The 16,987-nt window shown below is 46.3% G+C and overlaps 1 protein-coding gene across 3 annotated transcripts in view; it reads right to left on the bottom strand.

Annotated features, from left to right (window-relative positions):
* LOC311240042 (lipopolysaccharide-induced tumor necrosis factor-alpha factor homolog) overlaps positions 1-15,326 on the bottom strand; it is a 34,229-nt gene extending 18,903 nt beyond the window's left edge. The window contains exons 1-3 of one of the 3 annotated variants that reach the window (XM_084328542.1): positions 15,225-15,326; positions 11,846-11,936; positions 8,029-8,276 (exon numbers count right to left, since the gene is read on the bottom strand). In XM_084328542.1, coding sequence (XP_084184668.1) covers positions 8,029-8,263 — 235 coding nt within the window. In that variant the 5' untranslated portion in view covers positions 8,264-8,276; positions 11,846-11,936; positions 15,225-15,326. Of the gene's footprint in view, positions 1-8,028; positions 8,280-11,845; positions 11,937-15,224 lie in introns of all 3 variants that reach the window. The other 2 variants (XM_084328541.1, XM_084328543.1) reach the window with 2 other exon arrangements.
* Positions 15,327-16,987: the final 1,661 nt, after the last annotated feature.

The raw sequence follows: 16,987 nt of genomic DNA on the forward strand, positions 1-16,987 counted from the left end.
CCACAGTGGAGGTTGCTGGTTGCAACCACCACTGGTGCTCCGTGTTAGCATCAGTCCTTTGCTTTTGACATGTTGAAACAGTGCCCCGCCCGGCCGACGCCATGAGGTGGGTCGGCCCGGCGAGTGGCTGGTGGGCTGCTAAAGCCTGTACCGCCACGGTATGGAATTGGCAGCAATTAGTAACTGTGTTCGAATTGCTGTTTTTTCTATCAAAAATGGTGTCTGGTGGCGGGGCCTTGAGGGCCAACCGACGTCGACACATCGCGCGAGGTTGTTGACGTTATTAGCTTTGACCTAGCCGCAAGCTATAACCGCTCAGGGCTCCCCTCTCTGCAGAGGATCTTGGTCTTCCACTGGAGCGCGGGCGGTATTTGTCCTAGGCCCCACACCGCCTCACGCCGCGCAGCCAGAGGTGAGAGCACGGCCTCGTCAGCGGCTATGGCGAGGCCCTCGACAGGCGGCCATGTTTTCCCCCGCCAGAGGTATCCTGGGCGTTGAATCGACAGGTGTCCACAAGGCCGACAGCCTTGGCGGCCGAGGGATCGGCCATGTTGGATGAGCTCGGCTTGGAATATACAAACCGTCGCCGTCCTGCCGCGAGCAGCCCGCTCTCCGATCACTCCCTCCCCCAACATCAGCGGAAAAGGGGCTCTGATTTGTTTCCTTTGGCTGCGGGCCGTGAGCCTTCGTTGAAGCGCATGCGGCCCCACGTTTCGCTTCTCATGGGGACAGGGGCTGACACCCAGTTGATGGCTGAGCCTGGGTCTGTCCGTGAGAATGTTGTGCTGTCAAGCGGCTCCCACACCATAAGCTGTGTTGGTTGAGCCTGGTGTTACGTCTGTCAAACTACAAGTGTTGTCAGCAGGGGGGCTCGAAACCTTTTTGAGGCACACAGTGCGGGCTTCCCCGACCTCGCCTTCGCCAGGCCGGGTATCATGTTGGTGCCTCCCACTCCTGAAAGATTGGCAGTGGTCTTGCAGGCACGCGTGATTTGGGTGGTAGTAATATCACTGCAGGGCTACGGTGTGTAGGAACCCATGGGGGCCTCACACCTTGCATGTCCGGCTGCAGAACAACTCCTCAGCATGTTCTGTAGGGGTGTTCAGTGGGGGAGCTTTTGTCACCTAGACTGATGTCAGCTTCCCCCGTATCAAACCGGCCCTTTCTGTCGGGGTCCCCCCTTGGGTGCGATTGCCTCGTGGGTAGTGTCAGGGTCAGATGTCCCGACACGGAACGCTCTGCTCGCATGGGTCCAGGGTTGGCTACGCACAGCGGGTGGGACCGGGCCGCCTATCTACAGTTCCTAGCGGACCTGCGCCACATGGCAGCGGGTGCGTTGGGAGTGTCATCACATATGGCTACAGCAGTACCATATGTCGAGGTGGATGGAGAGAACGCTGAGGCGGGGACTTGTATTTACACAACCCCACCCGTTTTCGGGTTTGGTACAGACCCTATTGTCAGGGTCACCAGCAGTGACAGCTCTAGTCAACGAGATCCAATCTCTGTGGATGAAGCAAGCCATCGTCGTGGCGTTTTCCTCCCGGTGTTCTCTGGTGCCTGAGAAATCGGGAGGGGGGGTGTCAGACCCATGCTGGACCTGTCCCATGGGAAGGTTCAGCATTTTTTGGATCGTCTCCTACCTGTTGAACACTGTCAGATGGGGGTCTGGTTCTCCTCCATAGACCTGTAGGATGCGTATTCGCATCCCCGATCTTCCATCCTAGGGCTTACCTACGCTTCCTTTGCAGGGTTAGCGTATGAGTACCAGAGGCTGCCGTTCGGCTTTTCTCTGGCTCCCCGCATCTTCACCAAGTGCGTGGAGGCCGCACTGGGGCCTCTGCATCGTCAGGGGTTACATAGTGTATTCTGACCTGACGACGTTCTGGTCCTTGGCGGTCAAGGTGGATCGTCAGGTCTCATACCAGGCAGGTTTCCTACCAGCCTGGGGTTGCTGTAGACTGGAAATAGAGTACTCCTCTTCCCAGTCAACGGGTGGAGTGCTATGGGCATCCCTCTCAGAGCGCGTTGCGACACGCTCGGGAGGTTCCGTCCTAGGACGGTTACGGCGCTGTCTGTGATACGCCTGCTCGGTATGAGGGCATCTGCTCATTCCGTGGTCCCTCTTGGCCTCCTCTTCACCCCAGGAGGAGGTGACGGAGGTGGTTCTTTTCCAGTATGGAAATAGACCCAGTGAGAAGCAAGTGGAAGCGGCTAAGATTCCCGTGTCAGTACTGGGGGACCTCGCCCCTGGGCAGTAGGCTGTCACACGTCACGTTTTTCACCGACGCCTCCCTCGCTGGAGACGCGTCGGGCCAACGCAGTAGGGGGCAGCTGGCAAGCCATGCTGCCCGGTCTGCGCTACGTTCAATGTGTTGGTATTGAAAGCGGTCCTTCTGGTCCTCAAACGGTGTTTGATCAGGACAGACAATACGACGTCAGCGTCGTATATCGACAGACAGGGAGGAGTACGCTCCCCCCGTCTGCACCGGGCGGCGGGCGGCTGGCTATGGGCGTTCTCCATCTGTGCGGCCTGAGGGCTCTCCACATCCCCGGCAGGGTGAATGTGGGTACAGGTGTAATGTCGCGGGGCGGTCCTCACCCTGACGGGTGGGGATTACGTCCGGACATAGTCAGGCAGGTCTGGGACCGATGCTGTGCCGCCTGGGATTCTTTCCCCCATTCATCTGTTAGGTCAGTTGTTGGGGCGGGTACGTTGAGGAGCGCAGGTGTGTGGTTCCCGGTCCTGATCCAGCTCTTGGTATCCCATCATGGCCTGTTCCTTGGTCATCGTGGGCCCTCTCTCAAGCGCACGGGTCTCTGTGTTAGTTCCCTGTGCTGGGCCAGCTGCTGATGGTTTGGCTGGTGAGAGGGTGAGTCTGGAGAGGATGGATCCTTCTGTGGTTGGTACCATCCGGAACGCGCATGCTCCCTCCACTATCGCGGGTTACGCGGGTAGGTGGCGTATTTTCCAAGAGTGGTGTAAGGCCACCCTCTTGTGAAGCGTTTCCTGCTTGGCGTTCGACGCCTTAAGCCGGTGAAACGCTCTTTGGCTCCGAGCTGGGATCTTCAATTGGTCCTCGGTCGGTTGTCCTTGGCCCCGTTTGAGCCTATTGAGCAAGCGCCGTTGGAACAGCTGTCGTTCAAGACTGCGTTCTTGCTGGCCATCACCTCCGCTAAACGCGTGGGTGAGCTTTGTGCTCTCTCGGTGCGGCCCGAGCGTCTGTCTATTCGTTCCGATAGCGGTGCCACACTGCGGCCTAATCCAGCCTTCGTGCCAAAAAATATACGGAGTTCTTTCCGCTCCAGGGATATTATGGTTCAGGCGTTTCATCCGCCTCCTCACGCTAGTGAGTTGGAGGCGGGCCTTCACCTGTCATGTCCGGTCCGGGCTTTGGGGATTTACCTCAGCCGTACTCAGGGCCTCAGGGCTACCGATCAGCTCTTTGTCTGTTACGGTGGCTCTCGTGCTGGTAAGGCACTGTCGAAACAGCGCCTGTCCCATTGGTTGTGCGAGGGCATTGCCCTTTGCTACACGTTGGCCGGGCTGGCTCCCCCTGGGGGCTTCAGGGCGCACTCCACTCGTGGGGTGGCGGCCTCTGCCGCCCTACTGGGTGGGGCCTCGGTGGAGGACATCTGTGCTGCGGCTTCATGGTCCTCACCGGGTCCCTTTGTAAGGTTTTACCTCATGGACATGACCGGGGGTTCTGTCTCCCAGGCGGTTCTGAGGTCTGGGACCTCTCCTGCTTCCCGTCCTTTGGTGGGGTAGCAGGAGTGTGTGGGTGTGGGCCACAATGTGTTGTGTCACATGTGGTTCCGCCTGTGCTGTGCGTTCAAGAGGTTCTAGTTCCCTCTTGTTCGCACTCGGGTGGAGTTGACTGCCGCCCCCTCTTCATTAGGAAGGATGGGGTGACGGGACTCCCCTCCCCCCTGATGTGGGCTTTCGGGTCCTCAGGGGGTGCATTTGTCGGTCCTCGCGTCTGCTCTGTCCCCATATCTCGATGGCGAAGAGCAGGACGCGATTCGCTAGTACGACTAATATAACGATAGGTTATGTATATAACCTAGTTATATGAGTACTGGCTGAGCGTCCTGCTCTTAGCTTGCCCTGAGGTCCCTTGGGGAAACTTTTCTTGGGAAATGTTTCTTTCCGAGGAAGAGCGAGTGGTGACCACGCCTAGTGCTATACAGTACGTAGCACTAGGGCGGGGCCTGGCAGGTGCTGGGTGTATTGTTTTTTATTCGTTGGAGTACACTACGTACTGGAGATGAGGTATATCTCGATGGCGAAGAGCAGGACGCTCAGCCAGTACTCATATAACTAGGTTATATACATAACCTATTGATTTGTGTGGTCATACTAACCAGCCTTATGAAGGCTCCAAATGGCCCGCTTTTGCAGTAAGACTATTGCATTTACAGTCTTTTTAAAGGTCGACCCCCATACTTCCACACAGTAAGATATGTAAGGAAGTATAAGTGAGCAGTAAATGATGTGCAAGGCTTTATAGTTTAATATATCCTTACATTTATACAAGATTGCTACTGACTTTGATATTTTCCCTTGAATATGGTTAACATGTTGTTTCCATGTTAATTTCTGATCAATAATTACCCCTAGAAATCTCAGAAACTCTTTCTATTTTTACATTAAATTTTTTACTCGATATCCCCCTCTATTTCTTTTCGATGACCAAAAACCATTTGTTTTCACAATTTATTAACATCAAACCTAGTTTTGAGAATTTCAAGCTCTCTTTCAATATCAAACAGAAGTTCATTTAAATTACTTCTTGAGCAATATAAATTTGTATCGTCTGCAAAAATAACATACTTTAACAGTTCAGCAACATTGCACATATCATTAATATAAAGTATAAAACGTTTTGGACCTATCACAGATCCATGGGGTACTCCACAGGTGACCTTCCTAAATCCTGACACAGTGTCATTCATTTGCACACATTGCTGTCTGTTTTCCAAGTCGCTCTTCAGCCAAGAGTTAGCTATACCTCGTATCCGATACTGCTCCAATTTTCTCACTAATATGCTGTGATCTATTGTATCAAAAGCCTTCTGCAGGTCAATATAAATACCAATAGAACACTCGTCATTTTCAACTGCCTTTGTTATTTCTTCTACCATCTCCATCACTGCATATGTAGTAGTTCTATTTTCCCTAAACCCATACTGGTGTTCACTCAATATTTTGTATTTGCCAATGAAAAGATCCAGTTGTTTCACAAATAATTTCTCTAATATTTTGGAGGGCCAACATCAATAACTTCATGTTTTAAAGGCTATTTCCATCCAAATAGTTTTAAAGGTTTATTCCACCGAAACAGTTTTAAAGGTTTATTCCACCCAATAATGTAATAGTGTGTAATACTGCAATAGTTTAACACTTTCAGTGCCATGGGTCCGGTGCCCCGGAACCCTGTTGCGTGCCAACGCCCACTTCAATGATAGAGCTCTCATATTTGCGAACCCATAAACTATATCTTAAAACATGGCTATGTGTATGATATGGCCGTCGCTTATCAATGACTTGTTTGCAGTCAACATTGTCGAAACGGATTGTTTTTTAATCGGTTCATTTCCGTTTTATACCATTTTGAAAAACTCTCGTTTTTTGAAAGTTTCAGGAAAATATAAAGATTCTGTGATAATCGCCCTTTAGTGGAATACACTGGAATACACAAAAAACATTGTCATTTTTCGGCCTATTTATGAATCATTTTCAAATAAACGCTAGATTTTCAATAGTATAAATTATGTGTACTTATGCACGCAATAGAAGCAGGCTGAAAAATCGATGATCCATTTCCTGATCAGCACACACACACACACACACACATGCACACACACACATAGGGCCCACGTTGATATATATGTAGCCTGTTCAACACTGAACCTGCCACTACTTCGACCATGCCTTGAGTGGGAGTCGAACCCCGGGCGTCCGCACCGGGGCCAGCATTGCAAACCGCTGCGCCAAGAAAGGAATTCCCTCCTAAGCACTCAGTTTGGATGCCTCTTGGGAGTGAGTTTTACTTCTATGTGCCGTAGTCACACTATCGCGGCACATATCCGTTACATATAGGTGCAAAAAGCTCTGATTATCCCAAGACTGGTAAAATAGATTCCTTACCTCAGATCAGATGTTCTTCAAAAAGATTATTCCAATTCCTGATCGCCATTCCAAATATCGATCGCGTTTATTGATCCAACGCTGGGTGGTCGAAACACAGATTCCACGCTGTTCTGATGGTCCACAATGAATCCGATCAGCTCGTGTTACATGCCTGAGAAGTAAAATGTGGAAGCAGGATTTTTTCCCCCCATGCGTTTCATTCAATCCAATCCAAAGGGGTGCAGTACCAACCCGGAGAGACGATAGGGGGCTGTATTTTCCCAATGGAGCTCAGAGAGAGTTCCAGTGATAACGTGAGGCTAGATTGATGAAATATGAATGGAAATCGCGAATAAAAAAAAACAAGATCTTTCGTCGTTGGCACTGAACGGTTGGCATGAACTAACAAGAAATCTCGTCGTTGGCACTCAAAGTGTTAATTCATTATTTTGTTTTATTTCCTCAAACAGATATTATGTTCATGTAACTTGCATCAATCCAATCATGCTTATTATAATCTATACCCTTAATTTCAGTCACCTTTCAGCAAACTGAGTTTAAGTGATTTTTCATCATGGGACGACTCCAGATCAGATAGTTCTGTCTGGTCAAGTGGCTGTGACAGAGTGATGTTTGAATGTAGATCAGATCTCTCCTCCGTTTTGCATAAACGGAGCTCTAATAATGCCCTTTTACGGTTCTCTTTTACATCCTTGAAACAACACATCCATATATCGGCAGAACAAGCCATATTAATTGACGCTTGAACACTATGTATTCATACAAACCCTTACAACCTCACATGTCTTAACATGTCTTAACATCAGAAAAACAAGACCTCTAATTCACTACCCGCTCATATTAGTGTTCACCCCCTGTGGATCACCCCCCTTAATTCTCCTTTCGTCCCTTTTCACACAATGAAATATTAGACACTCTCCAATCCATAGATCCCACGACCTCTACTGGTGAGGATCATTTTGGACTAATTTCCCCGCCTAAAACTGGCTGCTCCTTTAAATACAGAGCAATTGACACATATTTTTTAATCTTTCTATCTCAACAGGAAGATTTCCTAGTGTCTGGGAATCTGCCCATGTGATTCTGTTGCATAAAGTTACTCTGCTTAGCGAAAGTCTTGGAGTCTTAACTTAAGTCCTTTCTCTCAAATCACTCTACTAAACCCGCACAAATCCGGGTTCAGAGCCAATCATAGCACATTATCGGTTACTAATAACATAATATCGGCTTTAGACAACACTGTGCTGCCCTCTTTATTGATCTGCAAAAGCTTTTGATACAGTCCATTTACTCTTAACTAGCTACTATTGGTTTGGATAGAAATGCATGTGATTGGTTCCGAGATTATCTGTCAGGGAGTTAGTGTGTAAAGTCGGGTTATGCCCAATCAGAATTTTTATCAATAACTAAAGGTGTGCCACAAGGTTCAATTCTAGGTCCTGTCCTCTTCACTATTTATATTAATGATATTGTGTCTACGCTGAATGGTTGTCAAGCCCACCTGCACGCAGATTATACTGTAGTAGTGTATTGTATTGCAGCCACTCCAAAGTATGTACAAGCTCTGAAATAAGTGCTGAAACATAGTTTGCTTTTGAGTGTGTGTGTGTGTGTGTGTGTGTGTGTGTGTGTGTGTGTGTGTGTGTGTGTGTGTGTGTGTGTGTGTGTGTGTGTGTGTGTGTGTGTGTGTGTGTGTGTGTGTGTGTGTGTGTGTGTGTGTGTGTGTGTGTGTGTGTGTGTGTGTGTGTGTGTGTGTGTGTGTGTGTGTGTGTGTGTGTGTGTGTGTAAGCGCTTTCTACAGTGGCCACATTACCACACCCTTTGATAATATTATTGGTGGGTAGAAAATAGGGCTGGGGGTCCAAAATCCTGACCTGGCTGTTGGGGTGGTCCAGGGTAGCCAGGCTGTTGGGGTGGTCTAGGATAGCCAGGCTGTTGGGGTGCTGTAGGGTAGCCAGGCTGTTGGGGTGCTGTAGGGTAGCCAGGCGGTTGGGGTGGGTAGCCAGGCTGTTGGGGTGCTGTAGGGTAGCCAGGCGGTTGGGGTGGGTAGCCAGGCTGTTGGGGTGCTGTAGGGTAGCCAGGCTGAGGAACTGCAACCGGATGGTACATTCTCTAACGATCTCTACTGGTAATCAGAAATATGTATCATCATGTATTTGCAATGGGGAATAAGAAAGAACATGATAGGATATAACATTAACCTTGTTAGAATTTCTTTTATAAATATAAGAGATATGTTCTTCAGGGCCTCACCATCCCACTCATTCAAGTTTTGCTAACAATCTCTGAACATGAATCCGAAAGAGGAAATTGCATCTTCCTCTCTGCTGTTTGTTGAGCTGACACATCTTCGCTGGTTGCTGTCAGTATTTGGAGAACTTTGGTTGTGCTTTCACATTCTATACTCCCCGACTGTGTGAGTTCAAGTTCTCCATACAATATTTTAAATAATGGGGGAATTAAAGAATTTCCACTGAGATCTAGACTCACATCAAAGATTCCACATCCCCTTTGTACCTTAGTTTTGTACACTTAGCAAAAGTGACTTAGTTTATCAAGTAACAATCAGAGTAGTCACCTTGCAACAGGAAGTTACAGCAGTGCCGGAAGGTGCACCGCTCCCCAACCACACCACACCCACCCTCACCCCACCCTTGGGGTCTCAGTGTTTGCTTTTAACCATGTGACCGTGACCATGTTCTCATGTTTTAATGATTCTCTAAAGTCACAGGCTTTTTCTCTAGAGGGCCCAATCCAAGATGGCCACTGGATTTGGACCTTCTTTTGGAGCTTTTTTCTCTGCTGATTCTTGTTGCTTCGGGGAAAATACAGTGCCTGGGGGAGAGTGCCTGGTGGCGTATAGTTTTTTACCAACCGGTTTCCAGTTCCGCGTTCACGTTCTGCGATCTGATTGGCCACTGACGTTTCTGGTGCGATCTGATTGGCCACTGACATTTCTGGTCATGTGACATGTGCGCCCAATCGCGTGACGCCTGTTTCTGCACCCATTTCCGCCTCGAACAGCCTGCAAACTACCTAACGCCTAGTTTATCACTGGTTACGCTTAGGCGACTCTTTCGAAGTTGGTTAAGGTTAGAGTTTGGAATCAGGGCTGGTGTTCTATCGATAGAAACAGGCGTCACACGATTGGCGCAGATGTCACACGACCAGAAACGTCAGTGGCCAATCAGATCGCAGAACGCGAACGCGGAACTGGAAACCGGTTGGTAAAAAACTAGACACTGCCTGGTGGTATCCATTTTCAGATATTAACCCGTTAATGCCCGAAGCACCAAAATTGCTTGCATTTCATGCAAAATACTCAAATCAAATGCATCAAACATGCCTTTTATCTAAGTTGACAATGAGAATTCAGATTCTGACATCAGTTTCATGTTATGACATAATTTTGGTACAGAAATCCAACTGCAGGCGGTCGGGTGGCGTAGCGGAGATTGCGCTCGTCACCAATGCAAGAGGCTGCGGTCTCGACTCCCGGAGTCAGCATTGCCTGCGGCTTGGGCCGATCGTCATACTAACTCGTTTGGCTGAGTTAGCGGGAGGGAAGTCGTGGGTGGTAATCTGGCATTGTGGACAGCGACGCCTACAGGTCAGGTCTGGGCGCTTGCTCAGCGGAGGCAGGACTTGATGAAGGCAGCGTGACCTCCCACGCGTTACACTTCACCAATGAGAGTCCTCGCTGCCAGGTGAAAAGAGAGCCGCTGGCTGTCTCCGCATGTGTCGGAGGAAGCATGTGGTAGACTTCAGGGTTCCCTTGTATCGACCAGTAGGGGGAACATGCGCACAACAACCAGGTAGGGGAGGGGGGGAATTGGCATAACGACTAAATTGGGATGGGGAGAAAAGCATAGAAAATCAGGCGGAGAAAAAGAGGATACAAAATAAAAAATTTAAGAAATCCAACTGCAGTAGAGTGAAAACATAAAGCTGGGTGTAGGGTGTTTACCATTTTTACAGTATGTGAGGAAGGAGATTAACAATGGTAAACTATAGCTATGACAGTTACAAATCTATGCCTACCAAAAGATTTAATAATGGTAATTCACGACAAAGATGTTAATGTCAAAACCCATTTCACCTGTACTTCTCTCTCTGTATGTTCAATGGACCTCGTTCACCAACATTGTCTTAAGTTTGGAAGTTACCCCCGGATTCATCAACGGATTTATCAACACATGGAGAGGTTGTCTTAATTTGCCAAATGATCGCAGCTGCGAACCACTGAATGAACTTACGTCACTCATTCACAAATTGGGAGTGCATTCTAGTTCACCTGAATTTGCATACAGACACGCCCCTCCAGCTCATTATAAGGCGAGGGCCGTGTGCAAAACAAGGGTCAGCATTGCATGTGCTGGCGCTTGCCTGACCGCAGCAGCTTGAACAGGCTGTTATTGGGGTGGTGATTATTCTACAGGCTCTGGATTTGCACCTCCTATTGTATAAGTCCTGCAGGGGTGGTAGTGCAATACCTGTAGTCCATTCTGCTGAGCGCACCACTCTCTGTAGGGCCTTCCTATCCTGGGCCATGCTGTTTCCAAACCAGGCAGTGATGTTCCCAGTCAGAATGCTCTCTACAGCCCCGGAATACAAGGAGTGGAGTATCTTCCCTGATACTCTGAACTTCCTTAATTGTCTCAGGTGGTAGAGGCGCTGTTTCGCCTTTTTTACCACAGTGGCTATGTCAGTTGACCATGTCAGGTTCTCTGTGATGTGGACTCCCAGGTACTTAAAACTGCTCACACTGTCTACAATAGCCCCATTTATCCACAGTGGCTTGTGTGTCCCCTGCTGTATTCTCCTAAAATCCATGATCAGCTCTTTGGTTTTACCAATGTTCAGGGGTAGGCTGTTATCCCGGCACCAACATGCCAGTACATCAACCTCCTCCCGGTAGGCCTTCTCATCATTGTTAGAGATCAGCCCCACCACCACCGTGTCGTCAGCAAAGTTCACTATGGAGTTGGAGCTGAACCTGGCTTCACAGTAATGTGTGTACAGTGAGTACAGCAGAGGACTGAGAACACAGCCCTGGGGGGACCCGATGCTCAGGGAGATTGAGTTGGAGGTGTGTCCACCCACCCTGACCGCCTGGGGTCTGTCGGTCAGAAAGTCCAGGATCCAGGCGCTCAGGGCGGTGTTCAGACCCAGATCAATCAGCTTGTCAACCAGTCTGGTGGGGACTATGGTGTCGAAAGCTGAACTATAGTCAATGAACATGATCCCTAGTGTCATCGCACACCACACCACTCAGCAGCACAAGCTGTGGGGAACACTGAACAGGGGGGTGAAGAATAATACATGTTCTGAGTTTCGGCTTGAGAAATTCTGACAAGTGACTCAGTGCCACAAGGGTATTAGCAGAGTTTATAGGAAAAGGGACGTTTTGTCTGGGCTCTACTGAGAAGTCACGGGTCAAATAGAAAGTTGAGGCTGACAGAGAATATGGGGAAGTTGGTGACAACTTTTTTGAATACAATGTTTTAGCACTACACCATTTCATCAAATGGGAAAAAAATCATATGATTGTGTATCATTTCATAAATATTTTTATAGATGTTTTGGTGTCTTTGGAAAACGTATTATCTTCACTAGAATTGAAAATAAAGCTCTGTGAGTTTGAACAAAGCCTGGATGATAGAGTCAAAAGACTGTCTTGTAAAAACTCACCAGAGCGCTGTGCGTGCAGCGAGCAGATCAAACAGGGCGAGCGCTTCGTAACGGGGAACGGGTTGTCCAAACGGAATTCTCTTCGAGAGTCCTGGGAGGCAAAGCACAGGGAAAAGCAGGCGACGGAAGGAACGGCAAATGCAGAGAATTGTATTGTACAAGCTCATAAGATAAGAGTGTAATACCTTATTAGGTAGCAGTCTATTCAAAGGTTAAAACAAGGTTTCCCCCAGTAGATTAGGCTTATATTAAGCTACTCTCCCAATCTAATTTATATTATCACAAGAAATAAGAATTCTAGATCCAAAATTGAGTCAGTTGTTGTCTACAGCGGTGACTTCTCTTTCTTTCTGCCCTCCTCAGTTCCTCTCACAGGGGTGTCAAACTCATTTTCACAGAGCAGCGGTGACTTCTCTTTCTTTCTACCCTCCTCAGTTCCTCTCTACAGGGGTGTCAAACTCATTTTCACAGAGGGCCACATCAGCATTATGGTTGCCCTCAAAGGGCCAAAGACCGTATTAATGTTAATGTAATGTAAAATAAATGTAGCTACTCATTTACATATTGTTAAACATGTTGTTTCTGTATTTATTACTTATTCAAGTTATACATATTGCATATGCATTTGCATAGATGTAGAAATATATGTTAGCTTATGTTATTTTAACAAATAATTTTAGTTTATCAGAACCCCATATTACTCCATCAATCAATGATCAAACCATTCAAGTAAATAACAAAGAAGAATATCATCAAATACAAGCTATGACATTAAGTTTGTTCAAAACCTTTTTGTCACAGTCAAGAAGGGCAGAACTAACAACTGAGCTGCAAAGAACACGTGGGACAGATGTAGCAGATGTTACAAAAACAAATGGCTGCACACAACCTTGCAGAGGCCACCAATGGAAGATAGTTTAATTAACTTTAATTAACAGATTGCAGAATGGGTACAGTACAGTACAGCTCAATACACACAATTGTTAAGGGAATGCAGACCAGAGAAGGACTTTCGACTTGTTTACTTCATCAAGGTCCCCCATTTTCAATTCGTAATGAAATTGCTATTATGTGTCTGCATGAACACACAACTGTAACTGTACTCAAAAATAACAAAATAAGGGTTGTCTCAGTTCACAACTATATTGGTCAAGTTTTGGGTGGGACTTGTTTGCGTCCCTACAGCTTCTTATTCAATTGAGCGAGATGCTCGGTTATGTCACACAGCCAGCTTGCATCTGACAGTTCAGACAATATTTCTTCAACCCTTTGTTACCTATTCCGCCTGGATCTTTTTTGTATTTTGGGCTGTAAAATTGTCAAAGAATGTCTGAGGAGTAAGTGCTTTTGGCTTTTTTCCTTTGTTACTTCATCAATACCTCAGATGTTCAACACACATGTATGTGTAAGAATGTGTAATAACTAAGGCTGTCAAAGCTTTATTAACGCATTAACCCACAATTATTTTAACGCCGCTATTTTTTTACCGGCGCTCTTGGGGGGCCACATCAAATGACGTGGCGGGCCGCATTTGGCCCGCGGGCCATGAGTTTGACACCTATGCATTAGACTATTGTGTGATGTCATTATTCAGGCTCATTCTTAACCATCAATATTTGTTCATTTTCTTACTCACCTCTGATATATAATGCCATATTTACTTATTTGCATTTTGCATCTGAAAAAATACAACAATTTAATTTGAAAAATTAGACCAAATTTATGAACTTGAATTAACATTTATTTGTCTCTGCACTTATAAATCAAAAACTAACAAAATAATCTAATGGAAAATAAATAGTTGTATGGCACAACAGCAGCATTTATCAGGATACAGTAAGTAACATTATCATCTGATAATAAAATGAACATAAAATAAATACTTGTATAAATCAAAATAAATAATGTTATAAACAAATGTGCACAGGTAATCAAGAACTGTATGAAAAATAGTAGCAGCATCTTCTTAGAACAACAAGAAGAAAAGTAACTACTGCAGCATGTCACCGACATGCAGACTGGAAGAGCCGGGATTCAAACCACTGACCTCTTTTATCCAAAGCGAGTAGTGACGACTATATTCTCTTCCTCAACTTCTTGCTCTGAGAGCTAGTCACAGTCCCATTCATCCACTGCTCTGCCAAATGGGCTCCAAATGATTTATTTAACAATATCTTGGCGTTTTTACATGGAAGGCAGCCAATGCATCCCTCCTTGGCAAATAACCAGTCATATTTATTTTTCCAAAAGTTCCACTGACGCGGACCCCAGCATTGTGGTGGTTGAGTAGCAGCGCAGTCCAGGTCTAGTGGTGGAGACTCGGGTCTGGCAGTGGCAACCGGCGCGGTAACAATAACAGGTGCACTGCGCACAGGAGCAGCAGAGCTAACACTAGTACTAGCACTAGTAGTGTCAACTTCAGTGACAGTAGCGCTGCTAGCTGCTACACTCTTTGGCCTTTTTATAAAACCAAAGCTGTCCAGCTTTGTACAGCCTTGCGGCGGGTTGAGCCTTTTTTTTTTCTTTCTTTTTGGCGGCATGTGGCGTACTGTTTAGTGTTTATGTTTTCAGTTGCAGGACACGGACCGGCAGCTTTCTGTTTACAGCAGCTGCTTGCTGCTTCTTCTTCACTAGGTTGGAGTAGCGTTAAACTTATGGGTGACGCATAGCGGCTTGGAGGTGAAATGCAGCCTATTCCACAACATTAATTACTCAGTTCTTTTAAAAACTGAAAAGAAAAATATGATCTATTAACAATTTATTTAGGTAACATAAATAATATTAATTCGTAAAAAAAAAAAAAATATTATATACATTTTTTGAGAGACCCCCACAGGGGGTCTTGACTATGGGGGCTCAGACTATAGCTATGGGGGCTGAGCCCCCATTGGCCCCCTCATAATTCGAACACTGCTGACGACTCAATTACTCAAACTCTGAAGACTCCCTCACCTTTGCACACCCATCCAACCAACAATCAATGAGGGAAAATACCTTTCAGTACTCAGCAGCTAGTGAGTGGAATAAACTGCAAGTGTCCATAAAAAGTCTTGAGTCAGAAAGAATCTTCAATTACAATGACAAACACACCTTAATTGAAATAAACAAAACCGAAGTCCACCAGTTGAAGATCTGTGTCTGTATTACATTAGCAATATGAATATAGATCTGTGAGCCTAATACCGTCTTGCAGACCACGTACACATACACACTCATAAATCATTAGCATAATTGACATAAAAACTATTTTCATTCTATATTCAACATACTATAAAAAATATATTCACAGACATTATAACAGACTAGTCTCTTTCCTATGCTATTCCCTGCTTGTTTCTGGGTTCCATCCTAACCTCTCATAATGGACGAGCCACCTTACCTGTAGTTCTTCTGTGGAGGGAGATGAGGGAGTTCAATTCAAGTCAGGAGAGCTCTCTCTCCCCTTGGAGCCACTACTGTAAAGGACTAGCAGAGACACTGAGGAAGCCAGTCAGCCTGAGGTAGAATGTGAAAGAAGGAGGGGGAGCGAGCGAGAGAGCGGTTAGCGTAGAGAGTGAGAGCACTAGTGAGGAAGTGTGGGCTGTGAAACTCGACAGAGGAGGAGGAATGGATTTTATATTCCCGTGTTTGCAGTAGTGAAACTAAGCTCCCCCACTCTCACTTTGACTGTTCCACTGTCAACTAAAAACACACTTCTTCATTCAATATCTAAAAAAAAAAAACACTTCGCTACTAAGTAATCTACCTTGCCTATATTACTACCTATGCGAATATGTCTATACTACTATGCACTCAAGACTGTAGCACCCAAGTTCAACACTGTTTGACGAACAATGTTACTTAGCTGCCAGAGTTGTACCTTTCCTGCTGACCTGTTGTACAGAACTTGTAAGTTGCTTTGGATAAGAGTGTCAGCTAAATGACTAAAAGAGAGTTACCAGTCATGATCTACATCAGGTGGTAGCCTGTGGGGGTATGTGTTTGGTTGAATGTGTCTCAGAGGGGGGGGGGAGTTTAGGGTATGTACATTTTGGTTAATTATTTCCATGTACAATTTTTATTCATGAAAGTTGAATTTTAAGATTTTCTTCTCCCTGCTCCTTTTTTTTTCTTTTTTTATTCTCTTTTTCCCCCTCCTTTTTTCCGATTTTTCTCCCATCCCACTGTTATTCGTTATGCCAATTTCCAACCCCCTTCCTGGTTGTTGCGCACTTTTCCCCTACTGTTGGTCCGAGAGGCCGGAGACTGTCACATGCTTTCCTCCGACGCATGTGCAGCCAGCCGGCAGCCAGCCTGGCCGCGCAGATTCTCACTGGGAGAGTGTAACGTGTGGGAGGCCGCACTACCTCTCACCAGATCCTACCTTCGTTGAGCAGGCGCCCAGACCGAACTGTAGGGGTCGCTGTCCACAACGCCCAGGACCCACCCACGGCTCCCCTCCCCCTAACTCAGCCAAACGAGTTAGTATAGCGATCAGCCCGAGCCAAGGCAATGCTGACTCTTTGGGAGTCGAGACCGCAGCCTCTTGCATTGGTGACGAGCACAATCTCCGCTACGCCACCTGACTGCCTCCTTTTCTCTTTTTTTAAACGTACATTTTTATTTGCATTTTTTATTTACAAACATACAATACAATTAGACAGACAGAAACAATAGAGACACAATTATAACATCAAAAAGAAAACAGAAATAAAAGAAAGGGGGTGACATGGGTTCATCTGTCCATTCTATTTTTCCATTGTTTATTTACATTTCAATTTCTTTTCTTGTTTCCTTTTCATTCTTCTGTGATGTCGTTCCTTTTCTTCCTATATTCCTCCCACTTTTCCCATTTTGACTCAAATTTCTCCTCTTGCAGCCTCAGCATATGTGTGATTTTCTCCATTTCCTGTATCCCCTCTATTATCTCTGTCCATTGTTCCTTCGTCTGTGCTTCTACCCTGTACCACAGTTTAGTCAAAGCTTTCTTGGCTGCTACTAGTAATATCTTAATCAAGTATTTGTCTTCCCCCTGAATTCCTTCCTGTGATAGGTTCCCCAGATACAATACTTGGCCTGCCTGGGGTATTTCGTATCCTACTATTTCATTTATTATCCCTCCTATCTCTTCCCAATAGTTTCTTATTTTCTGACATCCCCAGA

The sequence above is a fragment of the Notolepis coatsorum genome (genome assembly GCF_963971535.1).
Source record: "Notolepis coatsorum genome assembly, chromosome: 14".
Classification (NCBI taxonomy): Eukaryota; Metazoa; Chordata; class Actinopteri; order Aulopiformes; family Paralepididae; genus Notolepis; species Notolepis coatsorum.